The following is a 13196-nucleotide window of genomic DNA, read 5'->3' as shown; positions in this document are numbered from 1 at the left end:
GTTGTGTGTGTTGTGTGTGTTGTGTGTGTGTGTTGTGTGTGTGTGTGTGTGACTGGGGAGTTGTGTTGTGTGTGTTGTATCCTGTATGTGCTGATGGAGGCCGTTGCGGGTGCGGTTCTGTGCCTGTTGTGTGTTGTGTACGTGTGTGTGTTGTGCGCGTGTGACGTCAGAGCGTGTTGTGGGTCCGACAGTTTTGCGCAACATCACGTGTGTTGTGTGTTTACTGCGCACCCCGTGTGCGTGGTGAGGGGTTTGTGTGTTGTGTGCAAACGTGTTGTGTGTGCGCAGTGTGTGTTGTGCGCACACAGGGGGATGTGTCGGGGGTGTGTGTGTTGTGTGCGTGTGTGTTGCGCACATCTAGTGTGTGTTGTGTGTTGCCTTCTGTAGCCCGCATGTGTTGTGATGCACACGTGTTGTGTGTTGTGCACATGTGTGTGCACCTACTGTGTGTTGAGCAGGTTGTGTTGCACACGTGTGTTGCGTGTTGTGTTCGTGTGTGCACACCTACTGCGTGTTGCGTGTTGTTTCACGCGTGTCGCACATGTGTTGTGTGATGTGCAAGTGTGTGTTGTGCACGTGTTCACACCCAGTGAGTGTTGTGTTGCACGCGTGTTGTGTGTTGTGCACGTGTGTGCACACCTCGTGTGTGTTGAGCGGGGTGCTGCACACGTGTGTGTTGTGCACATGTGTGTTGCACACGTGTTCATGACTAGGGAGTGTTGTGTTGACTGTTGCGTTGTGTGTTGCGCACATGTGCACGCCTAGTGTGTGTTGCACACGTGTTGTGTGTTGTGCACATGTGTGTGCACCCACTCTGTGTTGAGCAGGTTGTGTTGCACACGTGTGTTGCGTGTTGTGCACGTGTGTGCACACCTGCTGTGTGTTGCGTGTTGTTTCACATGTGTTGCACACGTGTTGTGTGATGTGCAAGTGTGTGTTGTGCACGTGTTCACACCCAGTGAGTGTTGTGTTGTGTTGCACGTGTGTTGTGTGTTGTGCACGTGTGTGCACAGCTCGTGTGTGTTGAGCGGGGTGTTGCACACATGTTGTGTTGCACACATGTGTGTTGTGTACGTGGGTGCACACCCACTGCGTGTTGTGTTGACTGTTGTGTTGTATTGCACACGTGTTGTGTGTTGTGCACATGTGTGTGCACCTACTGTGTGTTGAGCAGGTTGTGTTGCACACGTGTGTTGCATGTTGTGTACGTGTGTGCACACCTACTGCGTGTTGCGTGTTGTTTCACGTGTGTCGCACACGTGTTGTGTGATGTGCACGTGTGTGTTGTGCACATGTTCACACCCAGTGAGTGTTGTGTTGTGTTGCACATGTGTTGTGTGTTGTGCACATGTGTGCACACCTCGTGTGTGTTGAGCGGGGTGCTGCACACGTGTGTGTTGTGCACGTGTGTGTTGCACACGTGTTCATGACTAGGGAGTGTTGTGTTGACTGTTGCGTTGTGTGTTGCGCACATGTGCACGTCTAGTGTGTGTTGTGTGTTGCATTGTGTTGCACGCATGTGTTGTGTGTTGTGCACATGTGTGTGCACCCACTGTGTGTTGAGCAGGTTGTGTTGCACACGTGTGTTGTGTACGTGTGTGCACACTTATTGCATGTTGAGTGTTGTTGTTGTACACGTGTGTTGCACATGTGTTGTGTGATGTGCACGTGTGTGTTGTGCACGTGTTCACACCCAGTGAGTGTTGTGTTGTGTTGCACACATGTGTGTTGTGTACCTGGGTGCACACCCACTGTATGTTGTGTTGACTGTCGTGTTGTGTTGCACATGTGTTGTGTGTTGTGCACGTGTGTGTGTACTTACTGTATGTTGAGCAGGTTGTGTTGCACACGTGTTGCACACATGTGTTGTGTGTTGTGTACGTATGTGCACACCTACTGAGTGTGGAGTGTTGTTGCACACGTGTTGTGTGTTGTGCACGTGTGTGCACACCTCGTGTGTTTTGAGCAGGGTGTTGCACACGTGTTGTGTTGCACACATGTGTGTTGTCTACGTGGGTACGCACCCACTGTGTGTTGTGTTGACTGTTGTGTTGTGTTGCACATGTGTTGTGTGTTGTGCACATGTGTGTGTACTTACTGTGTGTTGAGCAGGTTGTGTTGCACACGTGTGTTGTGTGTTGTGTACGTGTGTGCACACTTATTGCATGTTGAGTGTTGTTGTTGTACACGTGTGTTGCACATGTGTTGTGTGATGTGCATGTGTGTGTTGTGCACGTGTTCACACCCAGTGAGTGTTGTTGTGTTGCACACGTGTTGTGTGTTGTGCACGTGTGTGCACACCTCGTGTGTGTTAAGCAGGTTGTTGCACACGTGTGTGTTGCGCACGTGTGTTGTGCACACGTGTTCATGACTAGGGAGTGTTGTGTTGACAAATTGTGTGTTGTGTACATGTGCACGCCTTGTGTGTGTTGTGTGTTGCACATACGTGTTGTGTGTTGTGCACATGTGTGTGCACCTGCTGTGTGTTGAACAGGTTGAGTTGCACACGTGTCTTGTGTGTTGTGTACGTGTGTGCACACTTACTGCATGTTGAGTGTTGTTGCGCGCGTGTCGCACACGTGTTGTGTGATGTGCACGTGTGTTGTGCACGTGTTCACACCCAGTGAGTGTTGTGTTGTGTTGCACATGTGTTGTGTGTTGTGCACGTGTGTGCACAGCTCGTGTGTGTTGAGCGGGGTGTTGCACATGTGTTGTGTTGCACACGTGTGTTGTGTACGTGGGTGCACACCCACTGTGTGTTGTGTTGACTGTTCTGTTGTGTGTTGCGCACATGTGCACGCCTAGTGTGTGTTGCACACATGTTGTGTGTTGTGCACATGTGTGTGCACCTACTGTGTGTTGAGCAGGTTGTGTTGCACACGTGTGTTTTGTGTTGTGTATGTGTGTGCACACTTATTGCATGTTGAGTGTTGTTGCACGCGTGTCGCACACGTGTTGTGTGATGTGCACGTGTGCGTTGTCCACGTGTTCACGTGTTCACACCCAGTGAGTGTTGTGTTGTGTTGCACACGTGTTGTGTACGTATGTGCACACCTACTGTGTGTGGAGTGTTGTTGCACGCGTGTTGTGTGTTGTGCACGTGTGTGCACACCTCCTGTGTGTTGAGCGGGGTGTTGCACACGTGTGTGTTGCGTACGTCTGTGCACACCCACTGCGTGTTGTATCGCACACGTGTTGTCACACACGTGTTGTGCAAAGGTGTGTTGTGCACGGCAGTGTGTTGTGTGTTGTGTGTTGCGCGTTGCGTGTTTGTGCTCATTTCCACGTGCAAAACCCCTTTTCTTTAGGGAAAAAAAATGTGCTTTAGGGAAAAAATTGGTCTTTAGGGAAAAAAATTAATTTGTGGGTTTTTAGGTGATTTTTTTGCTGTAAAAGTTGGATTTTTTTGCCAAAATTAGTCACTTGGGCTGTTGGCACAACCCCACCTCGCGTCCCTGCAGGAAAATGCCCAGAAATGGGTGGAAAAACCAGGATTGCTGCAAATAAAAGGAGCCCAGAGAATTTAGAAATATTTTTTTGGCGTTTTCTGCAAAAATTAAATGCATGACATAGAGTCCAAAAAATCATTAGTTTTAGCACAGTGCAAAAAAACTCATGTGAACTGGACAAAAAAATATAAATTCATGCAGACAGAGTGCAAAAAGTCATAAATTTGTGCTGCTAGAGGGTAAAATGATAAATTTATGTGCACGGAGGGCAAAAATTATAAATTTGTGCACAGAGTGCCAAAAATTGCGAAAAATCGTAAATTTATGCAATTTAGGCAAATGGGACAAAACATCATAAATGTTTGCACGTAGAATGTGACAAATCCAAATTCGTGCACACAGACCAAAAAAAAAAAAAAAAAGTAAATTTCGGCAGAGAGAGGGCAAAAAATCATCAATTTTTGCACACGGGGGTAAAAAATAATAAATTTGTGCACACGAAGGGTAAAATGTCATAAATTTGCACAAAGAAGGTAAAAAAATCATAAATTTGTCCAGCTAGAGTAAAAAAAAAAAAAATTCAGACACACAGAGGGCAAAAAATCATAAATATGTGCACAGAGGGTGAAAAAAAAAAAAAAATTAATCCACTGAGGGCAATAAATGATAAATTTGTGCATTTAGACATGAAAAAAAAATCATAAATGCATGGAGAAAGGCATAAAAAAATGAGAAATTCATGCCCATAGGGTGTAAAAAAGTCGCAAATTCATGACGGCGCGGGCAAAAAAAAAAAAAAAAATCGTAAATTTTTGCTCTCAGAGGGCAAAAAGGCATAAACGCACGTGGTGTAAGTTTGTAAAATTCATGTAAATTTTTGTAAAATAATTTGTAAATTCATGGACGCCGAGGGCAATAAATCATAAATTTGTGTATACAGACACAAAACCCGATATATTTGTGCATGCGGAGGGCAAAAAATTGTAAATTCTTGCATGTAGAGCGCAAAACGCCCTCAATCACTGCGCAAAGAGGCCAAGAAAAGGATTAATTTCTGCGCATTTAGACCCAAAAAAAGTGAGAAATGAAGAAAGACGCGGAGGCCGCGATGTCTCAGCTGCAGTTTTATTGCTCTGGCAGAGGTTGATGCGTCCCCCCGGGTGCTCTTGACCTTTGGGGGGACGACGGCGCCGGGGCCGATGGGGCCAATGGGGACAACGGGGACAACAGGGACAATGGGGACAATGGGGACAATGGGGCCGATGGGGATGATGGGGACAATGGGGACAATGGGGACAATGGGGACAACAGGGACAATGGGGCCAATGGGGCCAATGGGGACGATGAGGACAATGGGGACAATGGGGACAATGGGGACAACAGAGCCAACAGGGATGACGGGGCCAATGGGGACAATGCGGCCAATGGGGCCAATGGGGCCAACGGGGCCAATGGGGATGATGGGGACAATGGGGACAATGGGGCCAATGGGACCAATGGGGCCAATGGGGCCAATGGGGACAATGGGGACAATGGGGACGATGGGGACGATGGGGACAATGGGAACAATGGGGACAACAGGGCCAATGGGGCCAATGGGGACAATGGGGACAATGGGGACAATGGGCACAACAGGGACAATGGGGACAACGGAACCAACAGGGATGATGGGGCCAAAGGGGACAATGCGGCCAATGGGGCCAATGGGGACAATAGGGCCAATGGGGCCAACGGGGCCAATGGGGCCAATGGGGACAATGGGGACAATGGGGACAATGGGGACGATGGGGCCAATGGGGACAATGGGGACAATGGGGACAACAGGGACAATGGGGACGATGAGGACAATGGGGACAATGGGGACAATGGGGACAACGGAGCCAACAGGGATGACGGGGCCAATGGGGACAATGGGGCCAATGGGGCCAATGGGGCCAACGGGGACAATGGGGACAATGGGGACAATGGGGATGATGGGGCCAATGGGGACAATGGGGACAATGGGGACAATGGGGACAATGGGGACAATGGGGACGATGGGGATGATGGGGCCAATGGGGCCAATGGGGCCAATGGGGCCAATGGGGCCAATGGGGACAATGGGGCCAACGGGGACAATGGAGACAAGGGGGACAATGGGGACAATGGGGACAACAGAGCCAACAGGGACAATGGAGCCAACAGGGACAATGGGGCCAACAGGGATGACGGGGCCAATGGGGCCAATGGGGAAAATGGGGCCAATGGGGCCAACGGGCCCAACGAGGCCAACAGGGCCAACGGGGCCAATGGGGACAATGGGGCCAACGGGGACGGTCCTTCTGCCCCAGACGCCTCCATTTACCTGCGGGAAGAAACCAAGAACTCAAGAGGAAGAACCAGTTTTCCAACCAATTCTCAATTTTCCCTTTTTTTTTTTTGTAGGTTTCCAACCCCAAAATTCCAACTTACAACCAGCAGTTGTTGTCAGCGACCTTGGGCGCCTCGGTGGGGACCCCCGTCACCTTGAACTCATCCACCTGGAAGACCCAGCGCCCCGGCACGTTGACGTTGGAGGTCTGGGTGATGTTGATGATGGCTTCAGTCTGGGAGCCGGGGATGTTGTAGAAGTTCTTGTCATCTCCGCTGTTGAAGCCGGCCTAAAAATGGGGCCAAAATGGATGATTTGGAGGATTAACCCCACCCAAGGGCTTAGTAGCAGGGGACAACCTCCTCCTGGGGGTGGTGGCATCCCCAAAAACATTATGGGCCAACCTCCAATTCTGTGATGGTGTCCCCCAAAAATATTATGGGCCAACATCCTACTTTCAGCGTTATCCTCACCAAAAAATGTTGTGGGTCAACCTACTTTCGACAAACCTGGCATTTTCCTCCCCAAAATGTTACGGGCCAATCTCCAGTTTTCGTCACCGTTGCCCTCAGAAGGTGGCACGGGACAACCTTCTACCGTAAGCAAATTTGGTGTTTTCCCCCCAAAAATATTGTGGGCCAACCTCCAACCTTCATCACCGTTGTCCTCAGAAGATGGCATGGGACAACCTCCTACCATGACCAAATTTGGTGTTTTTTCCCCAAAAATATTGTGGGCCAACCACCAACCTTCATCACCGTTGTCCTCAGAAGATGGCATGGACAACCTTCTACCACAAGCAAATTTGGTGTTTTCCTCCAAAAATTTTGTGGGCCAACGACCAACCTTCATCACCGTTGTCCTCAGAAGGTGGCACGGGACAATCTTCTACTGTGAGTAAAATTTGATGTTTTCCCCAAAAAATTTTGTGGACCAACCGCCAACCTTCATCACCATTGTCCTCAGAAGATGGCATGGGACAACCTTCTACCATGACCAAATTTGGTGTTTTTCCCCCAAAATATTGTGGGCCAACCACCAACCTTCATCACCGTTGTCCTCAGAAGATGGCATGGGACAACCTCCTACTGTGAGTGAACCTGGTGTTTTCCCCCCAAAAATATTGTCTCCCCAAAATGTTACAGGCCAACTTCCCAACTTCCTGCCTTGGATGAACCGGGGATTGTCCCCCAAAAACCATGATGGGACAAAGACAAGTTTATCTTTGTCTTCTACAAAAAATATTACGGACCAAAGTCCTACTTTCAGGGTTTTTTTCCCAAAAAACGTTGTGGGCCAAAGTCCTACCTTTGGCAAAGCTGGTGTTGGCCCAAAAACCGCCATTACTGGGCAACGTCCTCCCCCGTCCCTCCCCTCCCTCACCCCATTTCCCTCCGCTTCTCCTTCAGCCCCACGTACGTGGGCCGGGGTGCCTCCGAGACCTGTTTCGGGGTCCCCGCCGCTTGCCTCCCCCGTAGTCCACTGGATGTCCTGGTAGTTGAGGATGATGAAGGACCTCTTGGTGTTGGTGGTCAGAGCGGCCTGGAAGGTGTTGCCCTGCAAAAAAAAAAAAGGGGAGGTGACACCATCAGTGGTGGGATGAACACGTACGGGTGGGATTTAGCCCCCAGGGCTTCGCGTGGGTGGAGACTCCTCGCCCAGAGCTGCACAAGGTGGCCATTTTGGTGACACATGGCCCATGCCGGCTGGTTTTTTGGTGTCTACCTTCAGATGAGTACTTTTGGTGCTCTACCACAGGCTCTTTTTCTGCACGAGGTGGCCAGAGGAACGGTGTTGTGGCTTTCAACACAGAAAAAAAACGTAAAATTAATCGGGTCTGGATGTGACGCCTTTGTGACAGCACCCAGGGATAGTCAAGGAGCTCCATGGGGTTTTGTGTAGCCATCCAGGGCTGTCAGGTATGACCGAGGGACCTCAAATACATGCTCACCTCAAATGTCACGACGGCAAATAAATGGGTGGCAAGACCAATGGATGGGTCGTGAAGGCCAATGAACGGGTGACAAGGCCAGGAATAGAATGGAAGGGCCAAGGAAGAGGCCACAAAGGCCATCGAATAGATTTTCAGGCCAATAATTGGGTCATGAAACCAATAAATAGGTTGGAAATGCCAATGAGTTGGTCACGAAGGCCAAGAATGGGATGGAAGGGCCAAGGAAAAGGCCACAAAGGCCATCAAATAGATTGTCAGGCCGATAATTGAGTCATGAAACCAATAAATAGGTTGAAAAGGCCAATGAGTGGGTCACGAAGGCCAAGAATGGGTCATGAAGGTCAAGAATGGAATGGAAGGGCCAAGGAAAAGGCCACAAAGGCCATCAAATGGATTTTCAGGCCCATAATTGGGTCATGAAATAAATAAAGAGATTGTGAAGGCCAATGAGTTGGTCACGAAGGCCAACGAATGGGTCGTGAAGGCCAAGAATGGAACGGAAGGGCAACAAGAGCGTTGCAGGTCCAACAATTTGCATTTGAGGCCGTGATTTGCTTTGCTCTCCAAAACCCATTCGCCCGTGGCCACGTGCTCGTCTCTGCGCCACATCGGGGTGGGCTAAATTAATTTTCGCGTGTGTGACCTCGTCTGGCCTTCAAGCGACGACCGTGGACCTTACCTTATTGCTGACAGTGCCGTAGTAGGCCACGTGGTCCCAGGTGGCCACAAAAGCCCACGTGGCGGTGTAGGGAATGTCGGGGAAGTATCGGTTGATGTTCTTCGTGATGAGCGCCAGCAGCGTCGGGTCGGTGGTCTCGCGGTAGAAGACATCCCCTCCCTCCACATTGTTGACGTCCGCCCAGAACGGGGTGACGAAGGGGCGTCCGTCAGCCAGGGGGAAGGGGTCGGGGGTGTATTCGCGGACCTGGCTGTCGAAGGAAATCACGCCGTTGTTGTTCACCTGTAAAAAACACCCGGTCAGCCCCGACGTGGCGACAAGCTGGGTCGGTTGTCAACACCTCGACTTGGTTGTGGGACCCTGGAGATGGACACGGGTGGTTTCACCACCGACTTCTGCGTCTCCGTGACCATAGTGGAGATGTTTAGGTCATTGTTGCATCTACAGCTCCATCAAAACGAGGTGGGGGGGTGGGATATAACACCCTAAACTTGGCCACAGCCCTTCCACCCACCACTCCAGAAGGGTGTAGATCCCCTCCCAAGACCCACCAACCGTACGAGGATGCTTTGATGCTCCAGAAAAATAAATATTAAGGCAACCGGGTCAATCCCATGGACAGGTAGATTCTGGGGGGGGAGGAAAAGTGACAAAACGGAGCGGAAAAGGGAGCCAAAAAAAGAGTGGGAAATCAGAAAATGGAGAGACACGCAAGGAAAACGTCGAATTTTAGCTCACGTACGTAAAGGTTTTGGTACTCTTTGCTGTAGAAGGTGAAGGGCACGGCGAGGGAGATCTTCTCCGAAGTCCCATCATCAAGTTTGGGGTTCTTATGGTCCCCCTGGTCCAGACCGTAGGGGTAGAGCACAGATGCTGCAGGAAGGCAGAAGTTGAGGTATTGGGGGACCCTCCCCAACCCCTCCCAACTTCATATATTTTGGGGTGAAGCCCGCCAGGTTTGGGATTCCTGATTTGAAATGGGGCCTGTGCTCCAAAATTACCTAAATGCTCCAAAGTTACCCAAAACGGGGTTGATTTCTCTGGGGTGTCCAAGGGTTGGGGGGAAAGCGGGACCGAAGGGAATTGCCCGCAGATTTGAGGACAAACAGGGCGAAAATAGAACATCTGATCTCCATATACCCAAAAAGTAGCCGGAAGGAAGCTCCGCTCCATTCCAACTTCCCAAACTAAAGCAGAAATAACCCCGTTTTGGGTGGAAATACCGTGTTTTAATGCAACACGAATACCCACCTCCTTGCACTGGTTGGACGTTCACCACGGTTCCTGGAGAAGAGATGGGGGGGGGGGGGAAATATTAACCCAGGAGCAACCATCACCCGTGATTTTTCCATCTAGCAGCATCCTCAGAAGAGAAATTATTATTTTTTTTTTTTAACCTACCTAACATCAGGAACAGGACAACGAAGGAGGGCTTCATCCCAGCTCCCGCAAAATCGTAAAAATTCTGTAAAAATTAAAACCAAAACCAAAACCAAACGGATGAAGGAGCCCAATGATGCTCTGGAGGTGAAAAGTTTCTCTTTAAAATACCAACTGTCCTCTTTTCACGGCATTTTTACCCCATGGCATGGTGGGGATGAATTATTTTAACCGTTTTTTAAAAGAATTGCGTGACTAGGAAAGTTTTTATTTTTATTGCTGGCCGAGAGTTGAGAAAAATCCGATTTCCCGAGTGTATTTTAACCCTTTACTCGTCCCATTTTGCCCCAACCTGGGGTCCTGCCTGTGGGAATCACCCCCCAGAGCAAAGCTACGCATAAATTGGAGGGAATTTGGTAAAAAAATAACAAAACAATTTTGGTGTTTTCCTGGTTGGAAAAAGAGAAACTGAGGCAGGATGTGAAGGGGGTGATTCGATGAGCACCCATGGGTGCGTTTTGCAAAACCACCTCCGGAGCTGGAGCAGCACAATCCCCTGCACCGAATCGGGTGTTTTTTTCAGCAGCATTTCTGCTCTATTGGTGCAGTTTTAAGCCATTTGAAGAGCGAGCGACTGCACAAATTCGTGCAATTTAAGCAATTTAAAGAGAGCGACGGGTGTTGGCGACGGAGATAAAATCTCTTACCTCGAGACCTCGCTGCGTCCCGATTTCCCCAGGGAATGGCGAGAAGGGGAGAAAAGAGGCACCGACACGAGCTCAGCCACCAAGAAATGGATTTTTCTGTCGCATCCTGCCCTTCTTTTTAACACGCAGCCCTCCCAGCCGCCCTCTACCACGGGGAAAAAAAAAAAAAAAAAATACGCTGGAATCGGCCAACTTTCTGCCCGTCAAGGCAGCGCGGATCCGCAGCTCCCCGAGGTCTCCGGCGAGGCAGATTTTTAGGACACAGGAGACCTTTGGCTCCTCCTGATGTTTTTTGAGTCCTAAATAAGCTTTTGGCAAGGCCACGCACGGCGGAGCTGCAGTTCTCAGGAATTCCCATCAGGGATTTTTCTAATTAATGTCAAAAAAAACCAAAAACAAACCCAAAAAACCCCTGTTGCCCCACGAGCACCCCTGGAGGGAGCGAACGAGGGGTCACTGGGCAAAATATGCTGCGAGCGCCTCGTTCCCGGCAGCTTGATGAAATTTTTTGGGGGTGTCTCGGTGGCGGGGTGGCCTCGGAAGGGTGCTGGGGTGCAGCTGGGGACATCGCGTATGCGGCGGGATTTAATCGTCCAAAGGCATTTGCAAGAGCAAAGAAATATTAAATGATGTGAGCAGGGAGGGCTGTGGGTCCTGCACCCGCAGCAACGTCCCCTGGGGGTCCTGCACCCATCACAGCATCTCCTGTGGGTCCTGCACCCACTGAAACGTCCCCTGGGGGTCCTGCACCCATCACAACATCTCCTGGGGGTCCTGCACCCATCTCAACGTGTCCTGCAGATCCTGCACCCACTGCAACGTCCCCTGTGGGTCCTGCACCCATCACAGCATCTCCTGGGGGTCCTGCACCCGCTGCAACATCCCCTGTGGGTCCTGCACCCATCACAACATCTCCTGGGGGTCCTGCACCTGCTGCAACATCCCCTGTGGGTCCTGCACCCATCACAACATCTCCTGGGGGTCCTGCACCCATCTCAATGTGTCCTGTGGATCCTGCACCCACTGCAACGTCCCCTGTGGGTCCAGCACCCATCACAACATCCTCTGGGGATCCTGCACCCACTGCAACGTCTCCTGTGGGTCCAGCACCCATCACATCTCCTGTGGGCCCTACACCCATCACAACATTCCCTGTGGACCCTGCACCTGTCTCAATATGTCCTGTGGGTCCAGCACCCATCACAACATCCCCTGTGGGTCCTGCACCCATCACAACAGCTCCTGTGGGTCCTGCACCCATCTCAACGTGTCCTGCAGATCCTGCACCCACTGCAACGTCTCCTGTGGGTCCTGCACCCATTGCAATGTGTCCTGTGGGTCCTGCACCCATCATAATGTCCCCTGAAGATCCTGCACCCATTGCAACATTCCCTGTGGGTCCAGCACCCATCACATCTCCTGTGGGTCCTACACCCATCACAACATCTCCTGTGGATCCAGCACCCATCACAACATTCCCTGGGGATCCTGCACCCATCACAATATCTTCTGTGGGTCCAGCACCCATCACAACGTTGCCTGCAGATCCTGCACCCATCACAACATCCCCTGTGGACCCAGCACCCATCATAATGTCCCCTGAAGATCCTGCACCCATTGCAACATTCTCTGTGGGTCCTACACCCATCTCAACGTGTCCTGTGGATCCACCACCCACTGCAACGTCCCCTGTGGACCCAGCACCCATCATAATGTCCCCTGCAGATCCTGCACCCATTGCAACATTCTCTGTGGGTCCAGCACCCATCACATCTCCTGTGGGTCCTACACCCATCTCAACGTTCCCTGTGGACCCAGCACCCATCACAACGTCCCCTGCAGATCCTGCACCCCTTACACCATCCTCTATGGACCCTGCACCCATCACGACGTCTCCTGTGGGTCCTGCACCCATCGCAACACTCCCTGGGGATCCTGCACCCCTTACACCATCCTCTATGGACCCTGCACCCATCATGACGTCTCCTGTGGGTCCTGCACCCATCGCAACACTCCCTGGGGATCCTGCACCCCTTACACCATCCTCTATGGACCCTGCACCCATCACAACATCCCCTGTGGGTCCTGCACCCATCTCAATGTGTCCTGCAGATCCTGCACCCACTGCAACGTCTCCTGTGGGTCCTGCACCCATCACAACGTCCCCTGAAGATCCTGCACCCATTGCAACATTCCCTGTGGGTCCAGCACCCATCACATCTCCTGTGGGTCCTACAACCATCTCAACACTTCCTGGGGACCCAGCACCCATCACAACGTCCCCTGCAGATCCTGCACCCCTTACACCATCCTCTATGGACCCTGCACCCATCACGACATCTCCTGTGGGTCCTGCACCCATCGCAACGCCCTCAGCAGACTTTTTGCAAGGAAGACGTCGCAGGTGAAGGAAACCAGCTGCACATTTTCACGTCTTGGCTCCACCGCTTGTGCCAGAAACTCCCATTTCTCAGGAACTCCGGGGGCAGTTTCACAACTTGACCTCCTCAGGCTGCGCCAAGACCCGGCAGCCCCTACCCCATCCCCTTCCACGAGATTCTGCTGAATTGGCTGAAATCGGCCCTTTTTGGAGCCAATTCCTTCTCCTGCTGGGCCCTGGGGAGCTCTGCCAGGCGATTCTCAGGAAAACAGAGATAAGGCCAATCTGGTTATAAAA

The 13196-nt window shown here is 51.2% G+C and overlaps 1 protein-coding gene across 1 annotated transcript; it reads right to left on the bottom strand.

Annotated features, from left to right (window-relative positions):
- Nucleotides 1-4560: 4560 nt before the first annotated feature.
- LOC141915919 (sushi, nidogen and EGF-like domain-containing protein 1) lies at nucleotides 4561-10656 on the bottom strand. Its single transcript, XM_074807840.1, has 8 exons — nucleotides 10520-10656; nucleotides 9834-9897; nucleotides 9684-9716; nucleotides 9175-9305; nucleotides 8433-8714; nucleotides 7219-7356; nucleotides 5901-6088; nucleotides 4561-5793 (listed from the first exon to the last, which is right to left on the bottom strand). The coding sequence occupies exons 2-8, from the start codon at nucleotides 9868-9870 to the stop codon at nucleotides 5790-5792; spliced, it is 813 nt and encodes a 270-aa protein (XP_074663941.1). The 5' UTR covers nucleotides 9871-9897; nucleotides 10520-10656; the 3' UTR covers nucleotides 4561-5789.
- Nucleotides 10657-13196: the final 2540 nt, after the last annotated feature.

Source organism: Strix aluco, chromosome 27 (assembly GCF_031877795.1).
Source record: "Strix aluco isolate bStrAlu1 chromosome 27, bStrAlu1.hap1, whole genome shotgun sequence".
Classification (NCBI taxonomy): domain Eukaryota; kingdom Metazoa; phylum Chordata; class Aves; order Strigiformes; family Strigidae; genus Strix; species Strix aluco.
This window is presented reverse-complemented; position numbering and strand designations above follow the sequence as displayed.